Source organism: Dendronephthya gigantea, unplaced genomic scaffold (genome assembly GCF_004324835.1).
Source record: "Dendronephthya gigantea isolate DGI-Jeju-01 unplaced genomic scaffold, DenGig_1.0 000006F, whole genome shotgun sequence".
NCBI classification, from domain to species: domain Eukaryota; kingdom Metazoa; phylum Cnidaria; class Anthozoa; order Malacalcyonacea; family Nephtheidae; genus Dendronephthya; species Dendronephthya gigantea.
In genome coordinates this window covers 3085885-3111413 of record NW_021163016.1, presented here as the reverse complement: position 1 = coordinate 3111413, position 25529 = coordinate 3085885, and the positions used below count along the sequence as shown (strand labels likewise).

Sequence of the window (25529 nt, the reverse complement as noted above, 5' to 3'; positions counted from 1 at the left end):
GTTTATTAAAAAAGCGTGGTTTTGACGTTTTGTTCATTTAACATATGGTTTTATTAATAAGTTAACAACACCATCTGTCGTTTTTTGTACATTTATATTGCTTTTCGGAAACGCATTTTTTCCATTAAACAATTTATGGGCTATTTGCGTTAAATATTCGATAATCATTAAGGGACATGAAGCGGTTCATGTCAATTCATACTATACGAATCACATTTCGTTGTATACGGCTGGTGTATATCATCCGAGGTTTACACCAAGTATTAATCGCTGAAAGGCCTCGCGCGTCGATACGAATCGCAGGCGCAGTGGGAAGAAAGTAACTCCAAAATATGGCGAAGTCTCTTCATCAGAAATTAAACATTCCGCATTCCAGCAGAACAAACAATTTGGTTTGATCAATGATTTCAAAGTACACTATTGAACTTCACACATCGTGTTATATGATTTAATCAAATTAAAAAATACCTATATTTTTAAGTAGGATTTCATTGTATCTGACCAACGATAGACGGACGCCTCAGTAGCGATAGTGGTCTGGCTTGTAGGGTCCATCTGGTGGCATTGCAAGATATTTACTTTGTTTATCTGTGAGCTTGGTCAATTTCACATCAATTTGACCCAAATGATGTAATGCAACTTCTTCGTCAAGCTAAAATGAAGATTATTTTCTGTTTGAAAGACAGTAATTTACCACGAGTCATCATCTATGGTTGTGTAAACACAAGATGAGATTCTCTACACAATACTTGATTTTTTGTCCAAATGCATTGCTTGCTACAATATAGGCAACAATACAAACCTTCTTAGGCAAAACATGAACGCCAATTGGATACTTCTTTGGGTTGGTCCAAAGATCAATTTGGGCAAGAACTTGGTTGGTGAAGGAATTGCTCATGACAAAACTAGGATGTCCCATAGCACAGCCAAGGTTAACCAAACGACCTTCGGCAAGCAAGATTACGTGACGACCGTCAGGAAGTTCGTATCTATCAACCTAGAGAGGGAACAGAGCCATTGGACAATTAGTTTTAAAGAACATGATAGTATACACACTAAATGCACAATATACAATGAACAATTACAGCTTATTGTAGAATACTATCTACACTGGACCACCACGTTTGAGATATCTTTCTCAGGTAGTTCAGACACAAATCACGACAGTTTATTGTAGAATACTACACACACTGGATCATCACGTTTGAGATATCTTTCTCAGGTAGTTCAGACACAAACCATCACAGCTTATTGTAGAATACTACCTACACTAGACCACCACGTTTGAGATATCTTTTTCAGGCAGTTTAGACACAAACCACGACAGCTTATATTGAGAATACTACTTGCACAAAAACACAAAATTTGTTCATTTACTTGTGGTTTGATTGTATCCTTCTTGCAATTATTATTGAGCCAGGCGACGTCAATTTCAATATCAAAATGGCCGATATTGCAGACAATGGCGTCTTCTCTCATCACGGTAAAATGCTTCTCTGTGATGATATCACGACATCCAGTGGCAGAAACAAAAATATGAGCTTTTGGTGCAGCTTCTTCCATCGTGGTCACCTCGTAACCTAGACGTTGTTGTTACGGGAGGAGATTTAGATATATTTTGGACGCTTCGTTTTCGGAGGAAACTTTCCACATTAGCAGTGAACTTCATCACAAACTCAGTGAATTATGAGTCGTGTATTTTTAAACTCGAAGAAAGGTGGGAAAAAAGGGTTTCTTGTGGCAAAAAAACTCGATGGTGCGTTGATTATGCAATAAAACAATTCTCGCGCAAATTTATGGATGGATGTAAAATTGAGAAATGATGAAGAAAGCACAATTCTCAGAACAGTCATTTCAGAAAAAGTCAGCTTTGTTTTTATCACAAAGTTAATTGAAAAGACTGGGAACAAGGGTTGAAAACGACGGTACTTTATACGCATATTCATGTGGTTACTAAAACCAAACTACACCTCAACCAATCATTACCTTCCATTGCAGCTTGAAGAGCATTGATTGGCTAAAACCAAACTATACCTCAACCAATCATTACCTTCCATTGCAGCTTGAAGAGCATTGATTGGCTAAAACCAAACTATACCTCAACCAATCATTACCTTCCATTGCAGCTTGAAGAGCATTGATTGGATCAATCTCAGTGATCAACACCCTCGCACCAAAGGCCCTGAGTGAACTGGCAGATCCCTTGCCAACATCACCATATCCTGCAACAACACAGGTCTTCCCAGCCAACATGATGTCCGTTGCACGCTTGATACCATCCACTAATGACTCTCGGCAACCATAGAGATTATCAAACTTGCTCTTGGTCACCGAATCATTCACATTGATGGCAGGCACCTTGAGTGACCCATCCTTAAACATTTTGTAAAGATTGTGTACACCTGTTGTTGTCTCCTCTGAAATGCCAACAATTCCTAAAGGAACAAAAACTCAAACTAGAATATTTCTACTCAAAATAGTATTGGAGTTTTATCTTTTAAAATTCAATAGACTGTTGAAAAATAATACAGTGTTTTCAAAGGCTTGTAATAGTCTTTACATAAATTTGAGAAAGTCATGACATAACAAACCTTTGAGATAATCAGGGTGGTTGTCATGCACCAGTTTGGTCAAATCTCCACCATCATCAAGGATCATGTTTAATGGCTTGCCATCAGCGAATACAAGTGTTTGCTCAATGCACCAGATATATTCCTCGTCAGTTTCACCCTTCCAAGCAAACACCCGGATTCCAGCCTTGGCCATTGCGGCTGCAGCATGATCTTGAGTTGAGAATATGTTGCAAGATGACCATTGTACCTACACAGCGAAAAATATTAAACTTCCCTCTCCAAAGCATTGGAATTGCATAGATTCCTTTCAAAATGTTTCACTATATTACATCCTTCTTTTTGCTCAAAGCAAGCTAGTTTAGTTGTATAATAGACTGCTTACCTCAGCTCCTAGTTCAATGAGAGTTTCCATAAGTACGGCAGTTTGAATGGTCATGTGTAGACACCCAGCGATCCGTGCACCCTTCAAGGGTTTGCTAGGTCCGTACTTCTTCCTCATCATCATCAACCCAGGCATTTCATTTTCTGCCAAATTTATTTCTTTTCTGCCCCATTCGGCAAGATTTATATCAGCTTAGGTAAAAGCAGAGCTTTTGCTGTCATGGTGAGCCTCTTATAAATAGTCATGCTTTATCAAAACAGCAAGTTGGGGAAGAGTAATTTTGTACACAGAAAATGGTGAATATTTAACAAAATTTATGGAGGAAGAAGCAAGTCTCTGAAAATCCTCACAACAGTAGCTTTCCACATGCATTCGCTATGGCCATTTAACCATGACACCAGGTATCTTCCACAATACTGGTAACACACAATGGTAAACTAAATATAAGCTTTGCATGCAAGCATGTACAATTTTGTACAAATATACAATAGCCAAGCAGAATATAATCGCGGTATTAATATGCACGCCACTTTGCACAATATTGCATCATTATGTCTTTGTAATCTGGTATTTTAATTTCTGCCACGTGAAATTATCTATACTATGATAATAAAGGACTTTACGTTTAATGGCTAATACTGGGAATATTCATGAACTACACAAACGTACGAACAAATATCGTGCTTTAAAAAAGATTCCCCGTGTTCCTTCACAAAATATACACTTCATAAACCGTCGATCGTGTGATTTCGAAATTTGCGCATATTTTTTCGCTCAGCTATCTTGCTAAATAAATATAAATAGCTCTGTTGTCTGCACAAATCACGCCTTGCACGACTCAAAAGCACAGTTTTTAAAACCCTGTAACCAAACTTACCAACTTTGTAGTTCGGTGAAGACATATTAGCAAGAAATCGGGAGAAAAACCACCCAAAAATTAAAGTGAAATACAAAACTCCTCAGGTAAACGACGTCCACACAGAAAAGGGATTATTCCATCAGATTACTCGGTTATTAAACGGCAGATTGGAAATCCAGGAATTTCATTGGTCGAGGGTCGACGAGGTTGTGCAATCGATGACATCATCGGCCGGCATATGGCGTGATTATGAGACACTCGCTGCAGGGTGATCGTGGGCATTTCGAGGGCAACACACGCTAACCCGCGTGTCTCGAGGTCAAAGTCGCGGGTTATGGCATATTTTCATGTCCTCACTTCGTGTGGTCCTCGTTTATTGACCGAGGTGGGTTATTTTTGCCGTTATGGTAGTGCGATGACGTAATCATTTGTTACGCAAAAGTTTTGTGAGAGATGTTCTGTTTTTATTAGTCATCACTTATCTGTCTTATCACTCTTGTCAAGCCAACTAATCTCAATGATCTCATAACTTCGTTTTCAAGAAGGTCGACTGCAATTTGAGCGAACTGCGACATCTCCTCATGTGGGCTTTGCTCTCTCATAACTATTAACTAGTACAGTCATGTAGTTTTGAAAACAAGCAACTTTTCGAACACCGTACACTGTAAATCGTGAGTGATGACGGGGACTTGCCACAAGCTCTGTCGCAAAACGCAAAACACAAAACAACCTCACCAAAACGTTTCAACTTGCAGAAATTGTCTTTGTTGTAAAACATAAAAACATTTCATTCCATTATTTCGATAAATTTCAGCATCATCGCTTAAGGACAAACCCCAAGAAAATTTTAAAATTAGTCACGTTCATTGCGAGGATAATTTTTCTCCTATTTTTATTGTGCTCGTTCATATACACATCTTTTACTGACCAGGTTAAACTGATCTACCAGAGATATCATGAACATCCCATTAGTTTTGATTCCTTACAGTCAGAGGGAATCCTTGTCTTTCGAATCACAAATTCTATACAATTCCAAATAACATTCATCTACATAATAAATACGATATAGTTTTATATTGGAGCCAGCCCGTGGCCCCGTGTGTCAATATTTATACAAACGTAAACTGTTTTAATCATCCTTGTGGTTCTTTGCATGACCATGCCGAAACTGGCGGCAAAGCAGGCAAATTAAGCTGCCTCTCTCACCAGCAGGGGCAATGGGGGAAAGGATGCCCTTTCGATTTGGAATCTAATTCCTCTAGAAACGGACTTGCTTCTGCTAATAAATAAAAACCAGAGATAATGCAGCTTTTCAACGGAGAGTTAAAAACAGTTAGCAAACCAGTTGCTTGTTTTAATATCAGAAATATCACGCAAAGCTTGTGTCGCCATTTGTAATCAAACTTTCACAATTTCCATTTTCTGGATGAACGCTTGGTTCGGCATCGACTCGAGAGTTATTGCTGGAGTTCCGTAGCTTACCCAACCGTATTATTTGACCATTGCGCCGACCATTAGCTGGCTTCTTTGCCTTCGGTAGCAACACGATTGAACCTTTCCCACGAATTTTCAACAATCCAAAATAGTTGAGCAGCCCCACAATTGGAATGAACATTATCGAAGAAAGCATTAGAAAGACGGCTAGGACTATCAACCACGGGGGATATGGTTTCAGCACAGCTTTACCCTAGCGAGAAACAGTATTCCATCGTTGGGAATATTCAAAATGGATCTTAACTAACCTGAGGTAATATCAGTTCTAAATTTTAACCTCTTTTGATCCAGTGTTCCTACAGGAGAAAATCTAAACTAAACTAGTAAAGTTTTGAATAATTCCACGTGGTGTAAAGTTATTCTAGTTTTACTGAAGAAGAAGACGTATATTCATACCTGATCTTTGTCCCAAACCATGTACATAAGAGGATTTCTCGCCATGCTTTGCACGCTCATTATGAGAATTATTAGGATAGCAATCGGCGAGATGAACTTCCAACACCATTTCCAAACAAATCTCGGCGGTTTGGTCGTCATATACGTAATATCGTCGCTAAATCTGGAAACAATTGATCAATGATAAACTGACTAATGTTGCTATCGGTTGCAATTCAGTGTTCATGCTCGCAAAAATATAGCATTAAAGTCTGTGGCTATTAAAACTATAGATGACTGTCACTTGTTATATTGAAACTATTTGAAAGATGTAGTGTAAATATATTTCAGATTGTGAATATGGGAATTTTTTAGCAATTTTTAAAATCATTGTTGTTACCGCGCGATAAAGAAGGCACAGGCTCGGAGCAACAAAGATATACAACCTGGGCCAATTTTTAGACTTTGCACTTACAGCCAGCCAACGTCTATAGTTACGATATAAACTTACACAAACCATTATGTTACCAAGATAGCTTAAACAATCTTACCTGTCTATTCCGTAGAGGTAGGATATTGCAAGAACTTCGACCAATCCTATAACCAACAGCGCTATACCAGAGCAATGACTGTCGATAAACTGCAACCAATATTCTCCTGAACACAAAACCGTTGTCGCACCCAGCAAAAAACTTATGAGGCAAATTATACCTAGAAAAAATCGAAACGAAATTTTGCTTATAGAGCGGCTCTCAGCTGCAAACATCTGGAATAGCCAAAGATGAAAACGGGGATAAATTCGCCGCGGGCTCGTAGAAGCCAGCTGACCCCCGCCGCGATTTTGTTTAAATATACTATGAGAAAGAATTCGCTGTTTTTGCAGAAGGAATATTATGTGCATGTAACTTACCAGAAAGCACTTCTTTACGTAAGTTAGGAAATATTTTCATATCAATAATTGGAGTAACGACTCCTTCTAACATCCCGAATTCTGTATCAATGCCGACTGTGACCAACATTAAGAAAAACATTATCGACCAAAGGGTTGGTAGCGGAAGTTTGTTTATGGTTTCTGTAAATACTAAAAATGCCAGAGCGCGACCTGCTGGAACCTGAAATAACAAGAAGGTATACATAAATATTAGTTTCAAACTGTTCCTCTATCCTTTAATGATCCAGTGTTACTACAGGAGAAAACCTAAACTAAACTAACTTTGTTTAAACAGATGGCTTGATCGATGATACTCTCATTTGAGAGATCGTAAGCTGAGAGATTGATGTCTTTTTGCGATCTCTTTTAACATATACCTGGTTAAGAAAGAAACTCTTATCACAGTGCACCAAGGTGACATTCATTGCTTTGGATATGTTATCCAAAGCAGCTTGAAATAATTCACGGTTCTTGTCTCCTTGAAGGCGGTAATCTCTTGAGAATTCATTATTCTCAACCCAGTGCGTCCCGTTTAATAATGCTAGAAAGATAAATTCATGTTTCAGTTTGTTACATACATTAGTAGCTACATTATAGCTAATATCTTCGAGACAATCGCACTTCCAGTTTTTAAACAAATACGAGGAAAGATTGCTGGGAAAAATGTTTCCTGCTTTATCCACCTTCGTGAAACCTGACTCAGTGATAGCCATTCCACAACACACTACTCAACGATGCAAGGTTTTTATTTACCTATTTGTTGCACGTATTCTCTGTCGAGGCATTCCTGCATTTTTCCCTCGGCTTGAAACCCGATGAAACAAAATACAACAACACTTGCATAGATTGACACTCCACAGTTAACGAGACAAACGTGAATCGCATCTCTGTTGCATTCACTCTTAATTGGATTGTAACTCGCAAAGGCAATGAGGGAACCGTAGGCAACACCGAGAGAATAAAAGATTTGAACGGCTGCATCCATCCACACGAGCGGATCTTTTAGTTTATCAAACTATAAAGATTGAAGAAAGAACAGCAATGACAAAGCTGCTTTTCTTGTTTTACCAGAAAGAGGGAAAAGAATGCACTTAAACCTGCTGGTTTGCATTGCAATTCTTTAATAGACCTGCTTTGGACAACACTAGAAATTCGGCAAATATAACTTCAAAGAATAGCACAATACCTTTGGAATAAAAAGCAGTGCCAGACCCTCTTGATATCCTTCCAGATGCACCCCACGAAAAAATAAAATAATAAGCAAGACTAGCGGGGTCGTGGCTGTGAAATACACAATCTGAAGATAAGAATAGATTGAATTAGCCTGTGACGAGAAAGGAAAAACTTAAAACAAAACTAATTTCATAACTCTATCAGTTGTAAACTGTTCTTCCTAGAGGTCCAGTAAGGATCATATCTTATTGATCCAGTGTTACTACAGGAGGAAAGCTAAACTAAACTAACTTTATTTATACTGGATAGCTCTATCAGCTCTAATCTGTTCCTCTTAGAGGTCCAATAGTGCAATAGTCTCTCAATACTAAAATGACATTCAAACATTTAAGTATTTAAGAAATGGTACTGTACCTTCCCAGTGACTTTGATCCCTTTCATCATACATAACCACACAACAAACCAGGTGCATCCAAGACATATAAACATTCTCCAATTCATCCCAACGCTGTCCTCGATACCCGTGGTCGTATCCAGAGCCGTCCTGTACCAAAAGTACGTCGTCGGGCTCGATATATTACACTCGGGAACACTTCGGGTAACAGTCGTGTTTCCGATAATGACATGCTCTGTGGGACAAGAGGACCAGGGCAAAGGATTTTGGAAGGAATTTACAAAATAGAACACACACCAAGCAATGATGACGTTGTAGTACAGGGAGACCAAGAAACATACGGCAACAGACGAAAAGCCGACGCCGCCCAAATATGGGCTGATTTCGTTCCACACCCCGATTGAGCCTTTACGCATGCGCTGACCAAGGCATAGCTCCAGGTAATATAACGGGATACCCACGATCGCCAGCATAACAAAATACGGAATGAGAAATGACGCTGAAAGAAAACACAATCAGGCTTTAAAACGAACAGAAAAGAACAGAACGAAGCAGAACGGAACGGAATGGAACGGAACAATACGGAACGAAGCAGAACGGAACGGAACAGAACAATACAGAACGGAACAGAACAGAACAGTACGGTACGGAACGGAACAGAACGAAGCGAACGGAACGGAACATAGCAGTACGGAACGGAACGGAACGGAACAGAACAGAACAGAACGGAACGGAACGGAACAACCGAGAACAGGGCAAAACAGATGAAAACAAATAGAAACGTAACCTGAACTGAATGAAACCTCACCTCCTCCATTCTTATGGCATAAATACGGGAATCTCCAGACATTTCCAAGGCCGATGGTATACCCGACCAAAATAAGAACAAACTCTGCACGATTGTTCCACTTCTCTCGTCCTCCGGATCCAACCGTTGTCAGCCTCTCTCGGGTAAGATTCTGTGAACGCTTGCTTCCATTGCTCTTGTCGTTGAGCAAGACTGGGGAATAAAAAATAAGATACTGATTAGATAAATAGACCTGAGCAACCTCCATGTCAAACTCCGTGCGATCAGTAGCAACGGTCAGCACTGCAATGATCAACTGACATTGAGGAAGGTTGAAAATGAAACACTGAATAAAACATTGCAAAGCAGTAAGTACTAGACTAATCAGGCTAATATTAGTAGCAAGATAGAGTCGGCAGACAGTCAGGCAGTATTGCAATGATCAACTGACATTGAGGAAGGTTGAAAGTGAAACACTAAATAAAACAATGCAAAGCAGTAAGTGCTAGAGTCTATAGACAGCTACTGCATGAGATATTATTTCGCCGGGCTTACTCAGAAATCCCACTTCATCTGCGAATACAATCACAATATTTGCACAATTTCAACAGTCTATATCTATAGTATTGATCTCATATCTTTTCGGTCTTCAAATAAAGTCCAACAATAATGAAATTAAATCCATATAAACAAAGAATATAGATTAGATGTCCGATTGTTTGATATGGCCTTGTCAAGACCAGTTTGTTTAATGAGTGGACGATTTCGGCGGACAAAGACGTCGAGCAAACATTACGAAAATGAAAACTGAAGTCATATTGATTTTGCAAGATGATGGAAAATCTTCACATATTCAAAAAACGGAGTGATTGTAATCATTGTACAATATATCTAAAATGAAAAACGATTTGTTTAGTCGAAAGTTTGCTAGCAGACATGGCTTGGGTTGCATTTTGCCGCGATAATTACGAATAACAGTTTCTTTGTTGTAGAATTTACATATTTACGAAAAAAGGCTCAATTACTGAATAACAAGACACGTCGATCGTTTTTCGGTGCAACGTAATGTCGGCAACGCCGTTAAACAGGAATTACAAGCTACATTTAAACACTTATGCGCCGGCGTAGTTATTTTACAATTTATCTTTTAGCTGTTGCATTTATCAACGCAACGCCCGAAGGCAATCTTTGTTGACTTACAGATGATGCGGTTATAATACGCAACTTAAAACCAAGCATTAGCGAAAGCGTAAACGAAGCTATTAGATCTGAAAAACATTTGACTTAGACTTGTCTTTAGTGACGCGCGTATAAATAATTCGGACAAAAATTAAGAAGAAAATTAGGAAGATTTTTCACGCAATTACAATCGGCCTCAAAATGGTTTTCAATTCATTGCATCTCCTCTCTATGAATCAAAACTATTTTGCAAATCGTTTTCAAACTATTAAATTTTCACTACTGAAGCAAAGCCTAAGCCTTGATATAAAATATCTCCACGTTTAAACACACAACTGAAAAAACTTGCTGACTAATTGCTCCATCTCTATGACAAGTGATAACTCTTAACATACATAATTCCCATCAAAATATGGCCAAAATTGCCTTTCTCTGAATCAAGGGAACTTCTCTTCTCTTGATAAAGCCGCCCCCAGAACTTCGAGGATGATTTCCCGCTGAAAAAGTGGCGGCGTTCAACTGTATCATCGAAATACTCATGCGATGTTATACCCGTCGCATGCAGAGATAAACAGCTAAGGTCGATTGTAATGTATGTTTTTTTAACCTGCCATTTTAAATCATATCTTGTTTTCACAAGCAGAGTGAGAAAGATGGCTCTGTAAAAGCTAATGTTCAACTGTACAAATATATTCAATAGGTTATATAACCCCGATATATATACAGCAGGCGAAATGTTTTAATATTATACAAGTTATTGTTCTCTGACTCTATACCTGATGAATACATTGTTCAATATTCTGTCTACTTGAACCGGTAGCGAAACTGAGATTTTTCAAATTCGTGCCTAGAATGAAGAAATAGAAACAAACAGTTAGACGCGAAAAGCGTCTGAATTGTCGAAAACAAGTTCTGACAGGTGAAATTAGTTTTTATTCAGCAGCTTTACGCTAGCATTCTCATAACGCAAACGACAAAAATATGCCGCCTTCTTACCAAGTAATAGGCAATCTGAGAACGTTATAATCGGCCGTAGCCTGTTCGCTGATCGCCTAACAACCTTTTCAATGCGTCAAAAACTCATAAAGTCCATTGAGCAGTCAACAGTTTTGTCCATCTGCTTGTGTGTATGGCTTAAAAAAAACAAACACAACTCGCTCCATTATACATAAATTTCACGCTGCTCCTCCGACTTAATGGCGATGGGGCTTTTGTTTTAACATAAATTATGAATCCGTGCTTTCGTTTCAATTTGAATATCATTATAACGTCAAGGTATTCAGTCTAAAGATAGCAGGTATGCAAAAATGATTTATCGACGATGATAAGCCGGGCTCTCAATGAATACTACGATTCTTGTGATAAATCGTGCGGTCGGGTTATTTTGAAATCTGAAACCGTATTAATTGGTGCGTGGTTCCACGAAAAGAAACCTCCACAGCGCTGGCTGTTTTTACCAGATGTATACGTATACACTGGCAGCGCGGACGTAGATTGGAAAATCTTGCAGGCATATACCCTGCTAAGCAAATGGCCCGGCACAAAATGCTTCGCGTCTTCGCGACCAGTTTGTGGAAAACTTGCGAACAAGTTATGCAATGATCATGCTCATGCAACTTTCTCAAGACAGTTGAAATTCGCACGCATCTTTTTCGCAGGTTTTGCTAATCTAAGGCGGCTTTCCTTTTTAAAAACGACCAGACGGGTCCTTTGACAGTGTTGTATTTCAGTACAGACGGTTTGCTGGTATTTTAGAGTGTTTGAATAGCTCTGCATTCAAGAATATTGTTATATTTACATCTTCTTACAGGAAAAAACAGGGAAAATGCAGTTTCACCGCTATATTTTTGACGAAATACTCAACTATTTCAATTTAAAATATGTCAAGTTTGACCATTTTGACCGCTTAAAAAAAAAAGCGCCTTCCAAGGCTCCGCTTTCGCGGCACGGGGTCGTCTCCGTCACGATATCTTACTTCGTTTGCCGTTATGAAGCAACGACTATTTTCAAATGCTTATAATGATGACAGATTTTCACTGCCTTTCATTAACTGAAAAATTTGAGTTGTTCCGCGATAGCATTCGTGTGGCGTGTTAGCGATATGCTGAGTTCATACCAGAGTGCAAGACCAGACGATTCGTGAAGTTGAGACATGCACTTCTCGAATTCATTTCGTCTCCTTGTGTTAACACAAAGAACCGGTAAAATTTTCATCCATTTTTACCGCGTGTGAACACTTGAACCGGACGATTCCGACTATGGTTCCTAGTTTGTCGGGTCCCGTGTGAAGGTAGCCTAAGTTTTGTTTGAACAGCTGAGCAAACTCCTACGGCAAATATGTAAAATTCAACCTGTTTCCTGTCCTCTATTATATATTTCCTCAAAACCGGCTAATCTCATCGAGAATTCTTTCTGCTGTTCTGTTTTGAAGTGTCAGTTGGTCTTGTTTTTTAACTGGACGTTTTCGAAAAGCCACAGGCAGCTTGCTAAGAAGGATACTTTAGTCTATAGCATGCATTTAAGTGGTTATTTATAAAGAGTACTGGAACAAGTCTCATCAATGGCAGAGCGGGTCATGCATGCAGATGTACTACAGTTAGCGAAACACAGCTGTTACATTATAGATAGGCTTGACCTCGCTGGCCAATCAGGATCTTTGATATATGATATATCTCAATATATAGTGTACAACGTCTGCAATACATGTAGTACCGTCTGACCGTCTCTCTCAAAGACGTAGTCACCATGCAGGACGACTCTGGGGCAATTTGCCAAAAGTTTATAGTTCTGTTAACACTTTACCTATGCAGTGATTACCTTATTTCACTTCAGACACTTCTGCAGTCAGAAGTCAGAACACTGTAGCAAGTCAGTCGAGTTATAACTTCTGAATGTCCTCTCTTACTAAAGGATATAAAAAAAGTGAATTATACAGCCTGTTAAAAACAGAACAATATAGAATTGTAGGGCAGCTTTGAATCGTTAGAGATGTAAAAAATATAACATCTTTCACGGCCGCATTTGAATGGCTCTTCAAATGTTTCTTAACTATATATACAGCTTTCACTTACGTCGTCTTAAAACTCACATCACTAAATTATATCGCAGTCTATTCGCAGATGTTTCAAGGCAATTTATAGTTACTGTGATGAGACAGAGGGGAGACACATCATCACAACAGGACTTCTAAGAGCGCTGTCAGCAGATAACGATATGGTAAACGAATGTCAAAACGGTCTTCGCGTATATTATAGATGTCAAAATGACTACTATAGTCTATACTTACAATAAATACAGGTACTTCTGACATGAACCAAGTATGTCTCTGTCAAAACCGACACTAATGGCGATATCGTTTGTTTTTCAGTCTACGTCTACGTTGACTGCAGCCTACAGATTACAGAAGCGAAAATGTAATTCGCATTATCCTCGACACTCGACGAATGATGAACTAAATGCTTAATAGGTTTCCAGACAGATCATGTTAAAATCCTTTAATAATTTATCTGCTAAGCTTGCATATTATAACATTGATCCCGATAACAGGCTTTTCAACGTATTAATGGCATGGAAAGAAAAAAAAAACGGAATTTGAAACCCACAATATATACACAGCTTATTCACACAAAGGACGCGGCGAAAGTTCAAACTAAGAAATTATATTAAATATCGTACGTTATACATTTCTAATAATTTACATACCTAATTTGACTTTGACTTCAGTCTTTAGCGAGAAAAACCTCTTAATTCAACAGTTTTAGGTCGGCAAAATTTGCGATGCGAAAGTAGCTTTAGTTCCCTGATAATTTTAGTTTTAATTACTGTCATGGGAGATAAGATAACCTAGCGGCATGTTTAAATACGGGACGGGCAAGCTTGTGTTGATATTATGGTCGCGGTGAGATCTTTGTTGCAATTACTTTCTATTTGTTTTGCATAAAACAGTTGAAACACAATCATAACAAGAACAAACGTTGAACACAACAGAATGCAATATTAACACGATGCGGTGCAGGCGTGAAAATTCGGAGCTGTTTGTAGCTACAGACGCCCTCGTTTACATGTGGCCTAGCCGATGACACACGAACGGGTAGAATATTTCAACGCTGGGATCTTTGAGCTAAGTCTACTGCCATTATGATAAAATATTACATGAGATATCGTTGGAAACGTAGTTTTCATATGGTGAGCCTATCCTCCGTCTTTGGCTCGCGCAAATGATCATGACGTGACGTGACAATCAAACTGATCTTGGAAAAACTAAAACTTTCGTAATTTCTATTTTAGGAATTCATTTCCCCTATAAAAGAACAGACTAACGTAGATCTAGATCGCGTTGTTTATCATCGATATGAATTTATATTTCGTTCAGTATTTCTCTTGTGCAGCCTCGAAGATCTAGGCCACGTAACGTTCATATCTCGATCTCGTAATAAATTGATGTGTGATATTGTTACCATGTTGCAATATTGCGATTTGCATTTCGATTACTCACGTCAAGGATGCACTACAAAATCCCCTAAACTTCTCTAGAACAGTTGATCTAGAGCTATCAATCTTCGAAAACATTATCACAAATCCTGACCGCAGTTTGCAAGTCATCTATTCCGTCCGACAACTTGGATATTGTTGTTTCCTCAAGGTCCAATCCAAAGTTCTCGTTTTTGTTTTGACTTTTTTGCAATTTTTTGTTTTTTTCATCTGGGTTATATGAAGTACTGGTACTCCGTTCTCTGACTTTGGCGAGCTTCTTAGAAAGAGCTGAGGAAAACCTTAAAATATATAAACTTGATTTCACACAGAATCTGAATACGTATTTTATACAGCCAAGTGATTAATCACTTGCGGTGCTCACCCCCACAGCGTCTGGTTACTGAAGATAAACACTTGTCTGGGCGTTGGAAAATTTTATCCACAACATGCAGGAGAATACCCATGCATGACTCTACCAAAACATCAGTATCCTCTTGTAGTAACATTGAATCAATAAGTGATGATTCTTACTGGATCTCTAGGAAGAACAGTTTAGAACTGATAGAACTATCCAGTATAAATAAAGTTAGTTTAGTTTAGGTTTCCTCCTGTAGCAACACTGGATCAATAAGAGATGATCCTTACTGGACCTCTAGGAAGAACAGTTTAGAACTGATAGAGCTATCCAGTATAAATAAAGTTAGTTTAGTTTAGGTTTCCTCCTGTAGTAACACTAGATCAATAAGAGATGATCCTTACTGGACCTCTAGGAAGAACAGTTTAGAACTGATAGAGTATAAATAAAGATAATTTAGTTCAGGTTTCCTCCTGTAGTAACACTGGATCAATGATAGTAGTAAAGCTTTGGTATCCACAAAGCGTTAATAAAATTTGTAATTACCTTTTTCTGGCAATAAGAACAAGAGCAAGCGACTTTAATTTCCGACGTGAATCAAAAGCTTCAAGAGTTTTTAATGTTTCCTCCATATTATCTGACGAGAGATGGCAGGAATTCTGAAACCACTCGTGTTCTAAGGCGTCGTCAGCCGTCAGACGATACACTGGGTCAACTTCAAGCTACAAAAACCAAACTTTGACTCGTTATCATTCTCAAGCGAAGGCACTGTAACGTTTTCTAACAAAGCACAGCTGACGCGTCCCTACCATTCTACGGATTAAATCTTTTGCATCATCCGAGATCTTCGACCAATATGGAGAGTGGAAGCTGTAATTTCCGTGAACTATACTTAGGAAAAGTTTTTCAACGTCTTCATTCCAAAATGGAGGATACCCAGACTGAGAAAAAAAGCAAGATAGAGTATATGACAGGGAGGTGAAGCGTGCTTGCGTACTGACTGACATACACTTCACTTTTAGGTATTTCAGACACAAACCACGACAGCTTATTGTAGAATACTACCTACACTAGACCACCACGTTTGAGATATCTTTCTCAGATAGTTCAGACAAAAATCACGACAGCTTATTTTAGAATACTACCTACACTAGACCACCACGTTTGAGATATCTTTCTCAGATAGTTCAGACAAAAATCACGACAGCTTATTTTAGAATACTACCTACACTAGACCACCACGTTTGAGATATCTTTCCAAGATAGTTCAGACACAAATCACGACAGCTTATTGTAGAATACTACCTACACTAGACCACTACAATTAAACATAAATAATATTGAACATACCAACAGCACAAAGAGAATAACTCCACAGCTCCAAATATCCACTGCAAAGCTATTTGGCCGTTCAAGTATCCTTTCTGGGGCCATGTACAATGGCGACCCAGTCATACCACAAGATATCACGCTACTTCCCTCTAAACACAAGAAGAAGCGAATATAACGTAATTCTAAAGGTACAGTACGCTTTGACGAACTCTAGATGCTCGTTTTATTACAATTTGAATCACTAATGTTGAGAAAGTGAACAGAAATCTTACCTGGAACTTCACAAGCAACGCCAAAATCAGTCAATTTCAGATGCGGTACCTCGTCTTTTGCATATCGTCGACAAAGTAAGATATTTTCAGGCTTCAAATCCTTTACAATAGGAAATTAATTAACTATATGATGTGCTATGAATAGTACAGTACGGAACGGAGCAGCATAGAAAACTCATTGTGTGACATGGTAATATTCGCCGAAAAATGGCAAATATACGACCATGATCATATATTCGCCGAAAAATGGCAAATATACGACCATGGTCATATATTCGCCGGAAAATGGCAAATATACGACCATATAGTAGTTATGACAAGTATAAAGAGAAACATATATCTACTGTATAAATTAAATAAAAAAAATAAAGAACACAACAAAACTAAACTGTAAACAAATATTGTACTCTATAGTTGAAAATTAAATCAATCAAATTGAATAGTTACCCGATGTATAACTCTCAATCGATGGCAATGTCCCAGAGCTTGTAAGATTTGCTTCGCCAACAAGCACGACTGTTTCTCGGAATACCAATTCCGCGCTAAAATACCGTCAAATAAATCCCCCCCGCTGAGATATTCAAACACAAGATAGACCAAATTGTCGCGATAAATCACGTCTTCTAAACGTACTATTCTTTCATGGTGCTGGAGTTTTTTACATATCTGCATACATGAAAGAGGAAAAAAGTTAGATATGTGATGTTCATGAATTCGCTATGTTCTAAACTGTTCTTCCTAGAGGTGCAGTAAGGATCATCTCTTATTGATCCAGTGTTACTACAGGAGGAAACCTAAACTAAACTAATTTTATTTATACTGGATAGTTCTATCAGTTTTAAACTGTTCTTCCTAGAGGTCCAGTAAAGTTCATCTCTAATTGATCCAGTGTTACTACAGGAAGAAACGTAAACTAAACTAACTTCATTTATACTGGATAGCTCTATCAGTTCTAAACTGTTCTTCCTAGAGGTCCAGTAAGGATCATCTTTTATTGATCCAGTGTTACTACAGCAGGAAACCTAAACTAAACTATCTCTATTTATACTGGATAGCTCTATCAGCTCTAAACTGTTCTTCCTAAACGTAAACAACTCAGGGCATTTTTTAACTGTATAACTACTGGGGCATTTACCCCAGTAGGCCCTGTGCCTGCCCCAGTAGTGAACCTTGATTTCCTGATAGAATGGGCCCTTTTTTCACTGTAAAGGGTTGGTAATTTATCAGTTTTAACATATGGGCCTTGAAATTTGTTCGAAGAAATAAATACGTATGTACGGCATTTACGTGAGACGTCTGTCAGGGGCGGAGGAACAGGGGGGCTAGGGGGGGCTTTAGCCCCCAAAAATTTCATGAAGAATGCCAGAATGGGAGATTAAATATACAAATTACGTTACCACGAAATCGTCAAATTAATGCTCGCCGGCGTATCAAATGCTAATAAGATATCCTATATTGTGATACGGATCAAGTGAATGTAAATTGACTTTCTTTGATCTTTCATAGTTGTCTTTAACAGCAGATTATTCGTGGTTGTATAATTATTGTTATTATTTTCGGACCGCCATTTTGTTTGGAAATTATTTTGAGAATTTGAGAGATAATTTTTCAAATGCAGAAGATATCACAACACGCGCTGTGCCGTTTCAGTTTGCGGTGTTTGCCCATGAAAAACTACGATGAAAGCAGCAAGTAAGACTCTGAAATGGTCATTTCCGAAGATCTAGAGCATTGAAATTCCAAAAAAAATTCGCTCGGCGCCAACCATGGTGTTGCCTCGTGAAATTAGCCTCCCAAAATATATTATGTTCCGCCGCCCCTGACATCTGTATGTAATAGACGATTCCCTTTATTGAGATTTAGTAGCGCTTTGCATCATGGTTATAGTGGTATCTTTGATTGTCAAGCCACATGTAAATTTTTTGTCTTCACCTGTGCAAGAGCGTTTGGGAAAGTTAGGGCAGGTGTATAAGGAATGACCAAAGCAAAATCGTGAGGAAAACATTCAATATTTTCATTCAAACTGTCTTGAATGTCAGTGATAACACCATAACCATAATGCAAAGCGCTACTAATTCTTAATAAGGGGAATCGTCTAATACATATTTGTCTTGCGCATGGGCCCTAATACACACTTTACCCCACTAGTCAAAATTCCTTAAAAAATGCCCTGAAACAACTCCACTATACTAGATAGCTGATCCGTCTATGAGCTTCATAACTAAACTTAGAACTGACAACATTCGGGACTCGGCGAAATTTTATTGCCTAACAACATAACAATATTGAGATGTTTATAAAGCATGTGTGCACTCGTTTTCATTCTCATAAATACATATCGGGCTAAAAATTTCATCCATAGTAACAAAATCTATCTCGTAACATCATTGCACCTTTCCTATTTTCAAACCTAGCGAGGTAGTGCAACATAATGATAACATTTTCTATCAGAGGTTTAACATCAATATTTTGAGGCAAAACACACATCTATTTATAGCAATCAAACTCCCCTCAATTCGCGAAACGGGACTGGACTATATAACTGGACTATATAACTGGACTACCGGAATGGAGGAATATGGAAAAACAGTGGAATATTTTAACCTGAAAAGGAATCCCGGCTTCTGAGTCCGTATTTTACAACAGCAATTATTGAAACATAATTATGTTGTCAAAACTCACTTGAATTTCGTTAGTAATCACGTCCTTGTTTTGTCCAGCCAATTCCAGATTAATTTCTTTAACTGCTAAAACTTTCTGGCTTTTTCTATCCAAGCATTTTCTTACGACGCCAAATGATCCACGTCCAAGCTCCTCTTTAAATTCATAAACGTCCATTCTGTGAATTTAGCGCACAACTACAGCTAACAGACGTGTGTTATGTAACTAGGAGATACTAGACTCCGTACAGTTGAAATCCGTCGAAATACCACACCGGTGACCCAATACTATAACAATTCTGACGTTTTATCTCTAAAAACTCTTGTATGTCATCAAATACTTAGCTTTTATAGTTATCTTCTTATAGTGCTCTGTTATTTATACAAGACAACAGACAGAACTATACGAAAGAACAAATGTTTCGGTCAGCACGTTATCACAGACATTATACGACACCGACTAAGGTATTGTGAATTATATGTCATAGGTATAGAATCCGCCTCCTTTAAATTGCAAGTTTTTACAATTTCTCACCTTAAGAGATAATTTTTTTACTGACTCTAAACTTCAATCGTACTGAAAATACCAGTGTATTGACTTTACATGATTCAGGCGGATATCCAGGGATCAATCTTGGCATTACTTACTCAAGTCTTAAACAAACAATGCGATAGACAAAAAATTATTAATTTGCGGCTAAAAGCTTTTGTTTAAATGAAATTGTTTTGTGCGGATTAAATATCATGAAATGCAACGAACAAATGCACCGTCATGAGGTCAAGAATTCCAACATGAAACAATCACAAATTTGTTAGGCTCTTTTAAGCATTTCAACAGATGCTTCGTTCATGTTTCTCCACGAAGTTTGTTTCGACAGCAAAGATCTGAGTCAACAGAAACTGTCAATATCTTTCATTTATCAATCTATAGACGTCTAATATTTTTGAGGTTTTGGTCAGGTTATATATATAATTACTTTGTCCGGCCTTGTCCACAAATTCATCCTCGTTGTTTCACATATAACGGCGTACATGGATGATGAAAAGCATGCAAACTTTTTGTTTTGAGAATCCAAATTGGATATTTCAAAAAATGGACACACAAAAAAAAAAATAGCTCATCTACAAATGATGAATTGAAATGTCGAATCCAGGCCAAGGCTGTTAGATTCTAGTGCAGCTTGCTTTATTAGACTATATACATATTTGTTTCTACATCTAAGCCAGTAACAGCGTAATTGTGTATGCAATGGCACCAGACTGGAGCCGATAGCTTTGCAAAGCAAACAGACGGGGGCAGCCAAAGCGGGGGCCCAAGTCCCTCTAAGAATTGTTTGGTCTCGCTACGCAGCAGCTGCTTGCCTGCATGGCGCCCCCGGATTTTTTATGTCCGTCACACCAAAAATACCGGCCACACCTTAGGAGACAATTCGTGAAAATCCACTGAACTAAATCGCAGCTGGATGGCGCACGAGAAGCTTCGAGACAGTATTATGTTATTGTCTTTTTAACTGGCGGTTACGGAGGAGTTTGTGGGTCGTGTTTGCTGGATTTTGCGCTAGGCAACCATCGATCATTTCTACGCGAATATGACTGGAAATCCTCAAAGAGAATTTGCAGATGTCTTCCAAGACAGAAAATTAATTACTACCCTCGCAGTATATGCGAATTGACAATGCCTTTAATAAGCTGGACACACATTGTAACCTTGACATTCTCATGTAAAATAGATAATATTCAGCAGGTCGCCTTGGTTATTTTTCATTTCAAAACAATATTCGTCAGCCAAATGATGAAAACTGCGGTTTAATACAAGCAAACACCTGCTGCACAGTTAAAGAAAACGACAGAAAGCGTAGTATGCAAAACTGAGGACACAATTCAACGTATTTTAAAGCATTAAAAGATTAATTCAAGGACATGTAAAGTTGTAAACTTATAACCCGAAGTGAAATACAGTCATGTTTGCGGTAGGTATTAAACCTTTCTTGCACGTTCCTAACTTCTAGATGTTTCCCAACATTCCTAACTGAAATGTTTATTAATTAAATCGATTTTGATAAGCGTATTGCAAATTGAAAAACAAATTTCTACACTGCAACTCGTTAGCAAGTTATAATGGGATTTTGTTGCAAGGGAGCGTTCCACACTTTCACTGACATTCCGTTCCACTGGTCGATTGGAAAGACTTCGTCAGTTCAACTATAATCATTCCTATATGGTTCACGCTTCTGACACACTTTACGACAAGTTTCAAACGAGAAATTGAAGTGAATTTGTTGGGGGTTTTTTTCCACTTTGTTACGGTATTTGCTATTATAAAATATCATGCTTTTAGACAAACCGATATATAACTATAGAATTGGGTTAGCTTGTGCTGTGAATGTGATATAAATTTGACAATCTGTTTTGGGGGACGTCGAAATTGCAAGGATCTTCAAAGAAACTAAGCTAAACTAAAGGCAAAATATGCACGTTCATTCATTTGATTTTGTGATAGTATAGTTTAGATCCCTATATATATCCTAATCTAACTGCAAATGTTTTACCCTCATAGAAATAGTTAGATATTTCTTTAATTAAGTTTTATTACAAAGTCGGTTTACAATCTTTCATGGCAACGTATAAAAATAAACAAAAATATTTAAGCGAAGTATTTTAAAATAGTAACACGTTAGTAAATTACGTTATTCGTTGAAAATAATCATCACATATTTTACGGGGCTTAAAGTTTCCATTAATTCATTAATTTAACACCGTGTTTGCGTTTTTCTTACACAATGTTGATACAGTTGACGATTTGTACATGTTTGTACAAGAAAATGATCCTAAAATTGTTTTGCAAACCAAAGCAAAGCTTGCGAGATTTTGTTTAATGTTGCCAAATCAAATGACGGAAAATGTTTGCACTTGTTATCTATATATACAAACTTTTTAAATATATATATACAAGTACGAATTTTGATGTTGCATATATGTACACATGCACATAAAAGACGTATAACCTTCGCTTCACAGATTATGCAGTTTTGAACCGAAATTTCAGACGAAGATTTGCCGCGCTTCTAAAAAAAAACCCTTAATTGAAATGTGTTATATAACTATATAAGATGTCTTGAAGAAGACGAGTCTTTTGTGTTAAAAACTAGAATCAATGAGTGTGCTAAATACAGAGCATGTCGCATTTCAAGTACTCTTAAAGGGAACGTATATAGCACTAGATACCAAGTTTGCTGTTATTGCAAAATTCTTACGACACAAACTTTACTAAGAACGAAGTGCCTCGACCAACAAAACTAAAACGCGAATTACACAACCTTTATTAACAATTTTTTCCTGGTAATTCTCTTTTTTCTTTTAAAAGAAGACGATATGTACAAGCATTAATAATAAATGAGACTATCATTGGATGATTCGTATCGTAGCGACTAAGCAATATTAGTACATTAACCTTGTTAAAAATTTGAGTAAAATAAAGCCCATTTGTGAACTACTAATTGAGGTGTTAGTTTTTCGCTAATGCATATTGTCTGTTACAATGCCACCGCCATAAGTGAAAACTTATATATGCATGCAAATGTGCTAGAACTAAACAAGCTTTGTTACACTGTGTAGCTCTATCAGTTCTAAACTGTTCTTCCTAGAGCTCCAGTAAGGATCATCTCTTATTGATCCAGTGTTACTACAGGAGGAAACCTAAACTAAACTAACTTTAGTTATACTGGATAGCTCTATCAGTTCTAGACTATTCTTCCTTGAGATCCAGTAAGGATCATCTCTTATTGATCCAGTGTTACTACAGGAGGAAACCTAAACTAAACTAACTTATAATTTATTATTATCTGGATAGCTCTATCAGTTCTAAACTGTTCTTCCTAGAGGTCAAGTAAGGATAATCTCTTATTGATCCAGTCTTTCTACTGAAGAAACCAATCGTACAGCCGTAAAACAAAGGAAGATTATTTCATCGACTAACTTTTTTCTATTATTTCTCTCTTAAAGCATCCGACCCAGATGGCTACAAAGAGAACAACAATCGCCCCGATAACGGTCTACACGAACGGGAACAAGTACGACGCGAAACGTTTCATCTTCAACCCGAAATACGTGCGCACGTTTGACGCGTTCCTCGATCAAATCACGATGCAGACGAACGCGACATGTGCCGTACGGAAGATTTACACCCCGCACGGCTCACGGAGGGTGGGTGCCCTGGCTAACATTGAACCAGGGGGACACTACGTTGCCGTGTCGCAGGGAAATTTCAAGAAAATATCGTACGGGGAGAAGATCGACATGGGGTTTTCATCCACCGGAACCACAACGACAAAATCGCCAAGGAAACACAAAAGCAGCGGTCGGTTGAAACGATCTTACGAGGATCAAATGAAAACACAAAAAACTCTATTTGTCCATAGGAATGGCTTTAACGAACCGCCTACACAGATCTTCTTTACCAAAAGACTCCTTCGAAATTTAAGTCAAGTCTTGGATATTATTCAGGAGAAGATTCCCTGCGATCGGGCAATTGTCAGCCTGCATAAACTGAACGGAGTCACCATAAATGACGTTAGTAAACTTCAGCCCGAAGGGAGATACGTCGCCGTTGAGCAGGGACAAAGATTCAGACATTGCACGTATGATCATTTGGACACCGGGGATAGATCCCCTCGGAGAGTTAAACTACCGGTAATAAGACCCCAACGAGTGGGACAAAAGTCCCGGCCGACGCAACCCACTAATGAGAGTCAAGAAATGAACTCGAGGTCGAAGCAAAAAATTAAATTACCCGCCATAAAAACGAATGTGAATGATCCGGGATTTCACGTTGTTTACGGATATCCTGATAAACACGAACACGAAACACAGTTCACGCAAAATCAACACGCGGGTGGGAGCACGAACAGAAACACGCAAGGAGGTCCGTTTCACGCGAGCGGTGCGCAAAAGGAATTCGCAATCGCTGTTCGTGACGATAAGCGCGTGCGTGTTGAAAAACCACTGGACATGATGCCAGCAGACGAAGTTGAAGAACAACTTGATGGCGTGGATCACCATAGCAACGACAGACGAAAGCAAATAGAACGAAGGGTTAAACCAATCACAAGAAGCAACGAAATATCTCAGCAAATGAAAGCGGAGAGGCAAAGCAAAGAGACTGTAGCCCTCCCACAAATAGACAAGGTCCATCACCCCCCGGCAAACGGCAGTTCATTCCCCACTAAACCAAGTATTGCCCATCCACGCAGGCATAAGCATGCGCAGAAAGGCACCACGTCTAAAAGCGTTGTCAAAGATCAACGCTTTGTTTCTCAGGATAATAACATTGCTACGAAACGTTATGTTGTGACACGTGAACAGCGCCTGTTCGGCATGCATGGTCGTGATGGACGAGAACAGGCGAAAGATGTTGTCCACGTGTACGAGACCGGCGCGAGGATAAAGGGAGTGGAACGAGAAAACCGAGAGCTTGAGAAGCGCAAACGAATCGAGGAATGGGTCGATCATACGATAGAAGTCAAAGAAAAAGAAGACGAGATTATATACGTTGCTAAGCAACTCGTGACGTCAGCACTTGCGAACGCGGCAAAATCACTTGACGTTGGCAATAATGACTTCTCTGCAGTTTCTTACAATGATCAGAATAACGGACAAACTAAGCCAAGTTTCTACGAGGAAAATAGCAAAGAAGTCAAATATCACAGAGTATTTGGACAATAGAGTCGTCTAAATAACGTAGAAATGGGTCGATATAGGACAACGGATCGTAAATCTAGAAATCTTTGGATAGATAGAACCGTAGAGGTTAAGAGTAAAAAGACCCAAAATATGAATTAGTCTCAATAAAAACTGACCAATCACGACCTTTTTAACGATCGTTAAATTTACGGTAAAAATATGCTACATTTACTACGTAAAATAGATTGAGCAATAGCAAGAAATTGGTAGTATTAAAGAAAAACAAATTATTGTATACACATTTGAAAAGAATATATAAAAGCACAAAATGAAACACACTTCATCACGAGGATGTAAAACTAAGCAGAATGTATACTTTGTAATATGTGTTGTGAAATATAATCAATATATTAAATTGACGTAAAGAATTGTAAAAGAATTCGCCTGGAAATTGACCTGCGCTCAATCAAGATGAAATGCTAAACTGACTGATATTTCCTTCATGGATTTCGTTAACAACGATTGTCGGTAGTTGATGATATCTTCCTGGCGACGTTTCGCTCGAAAAATATTATACTATATATCATTAACGGGGTTCTGAACTTAGCCTC

General features: G+C 38.3%; 4 protein-coding genes across 9 annotated transcripts; 1 reads left to right on the top strand and 3 right to left on the bottom strand.

Moving 5' to 3' along the window:
* Positions 1 to 420: 420 nt before the first annotated feature.
* On the bottom strand, positions 421 to 3961 carry LOC114516787 (adenosylhomocysteinase-like). The gene is made up of 7 exons (XM_028536366.1): positions 3833 to 3961; positions 2956 to 3146; positions 2592 to 2820; positions 2115 to 2435; positions 1378 to 1580; positions 803 to 997; positions 421 to 652 (listed from the first exon to the last, which is right to left on the bottom strand). Exons 1-7 carry the CDS (start codon positions 3855 to 3857, stop codon positions 521 to 523), a joined length of 1296 nt encoding a protein of 431 aa, XP_028392167.1. The 5' UTR covers positions 3858 to 3961; the 3' UTR covers positions 421 to 520.
* Positions 3962 to 4678: 717 nt separating this feature from the next.
* Positions 4679 to 14682, bottom strand: LOC114516525 (sodium-dependent neutral amino acid transporter B(0)AT3-like). Of its 5 annotated transcripts, XM_028536039.1 has the most exons (14): positions 13850 to 14682; positions 13434 to 13537; positions 12965 to 13051; positions 11144 to 11280; positions 10924 to 10994; positions 8990 to 9181; positions 8202 to 8680; positions 7801 to 7911; positions 7368 to 7629; positions 6992 to 7155; positions 6594 to 6795; positions 6235 to 6394; positions 5705 to 5867; positions 4679 to 5501 (listed from the first exon to the last, which is right to left on the bottom strand). In XM_028536039.1, the coding sequence occupies exons 5-14, from the start codon at positions 10934 to 10936 to the stop codon at positions 5184 to 5186; spliced, it is 2064 nt and encodes a 687-aa protein (XP_028391840.1). In that variant the 5' UTR covers positions 10937 to 10994; positions 11144 to 11280; positions 12965 to 13051; positions 13434 to 13537; positions 13850 to 14682; the 3' UTR covers positions 4679 to 5183. The 5 variants fall into 5 exon arrangements, with proteins under 5 accessions (XP_028391840.1, XP_028391839.1, XP_028391841.1 ...); XM_028536038.1 differs by lacking the exon at positions 13850 to 14682 and having other exon boundaries at positions 13434 to 13748; XM_028536040.1 differs by lacking the exons at positions 13434 to 13537; positions 13850 to 14682 and adding an exon at positions 13219 to 13255.
* Positions 14683 to 16517: 1835 nt separating this feature from the next.
* Positions 16518 to 20032, bottom strand: LOC114516618 (calcium/calmodulin-dependent protein kinase type II alpha chain-like). Its single transcript, XM_028536145.1, has 4 exons — positions 19775 to 20032; positions 19262 to 19640; positions 17027 to 17245; positions 16518 to 16679 (listed from the first exon to the last, which is right to left on the bottom strand). Exons 2-4 carry the CDS (start codon positions 19415 to 19417, stop codon positions 16518 to 16520), a joined length of 537 nt encoding a protein of 178 aa, XP_028391946.1. The 5' UTR covers positions 19418 to 19640; positions 19775 to 20032.
* A 774-nt stretch (positions 20033 to 20806) lies between these two features.
* LOC114516455 (doublecortin domain-containing protein 2C-like) lies at positions 20807 to 25333 on the top strand. 2 transcript variants are annotated; one of them, XM_028535941.1, is made up of 2 exons: positions 20807 to 21209; positions 23242 to 25333. In XM_028535941.1, exons 1-2 carry the CDS (start codon positions 21201 to 21203, stop codon positions 24958 to 24960), a joined length of 1728 nt encoding a protein of 575 aa, XP_028391742.1. In that variant the 5' UTR covers positions 20807 to 21200; the 3' UTR covers positions 24961 to 25333. The 2 variants fall into 2 exon arrangements, with proteins under 2 accessions (XP_028391742.1, XP_028391743.1); XM_028535942.1 differs by lacking the exon at positions 20807 to 21209 and adding an exon at positions 21347 to 21545.
* The last annotated feature ends 196 nt before the right edge of the window (positions 25334 to 25529 follow it).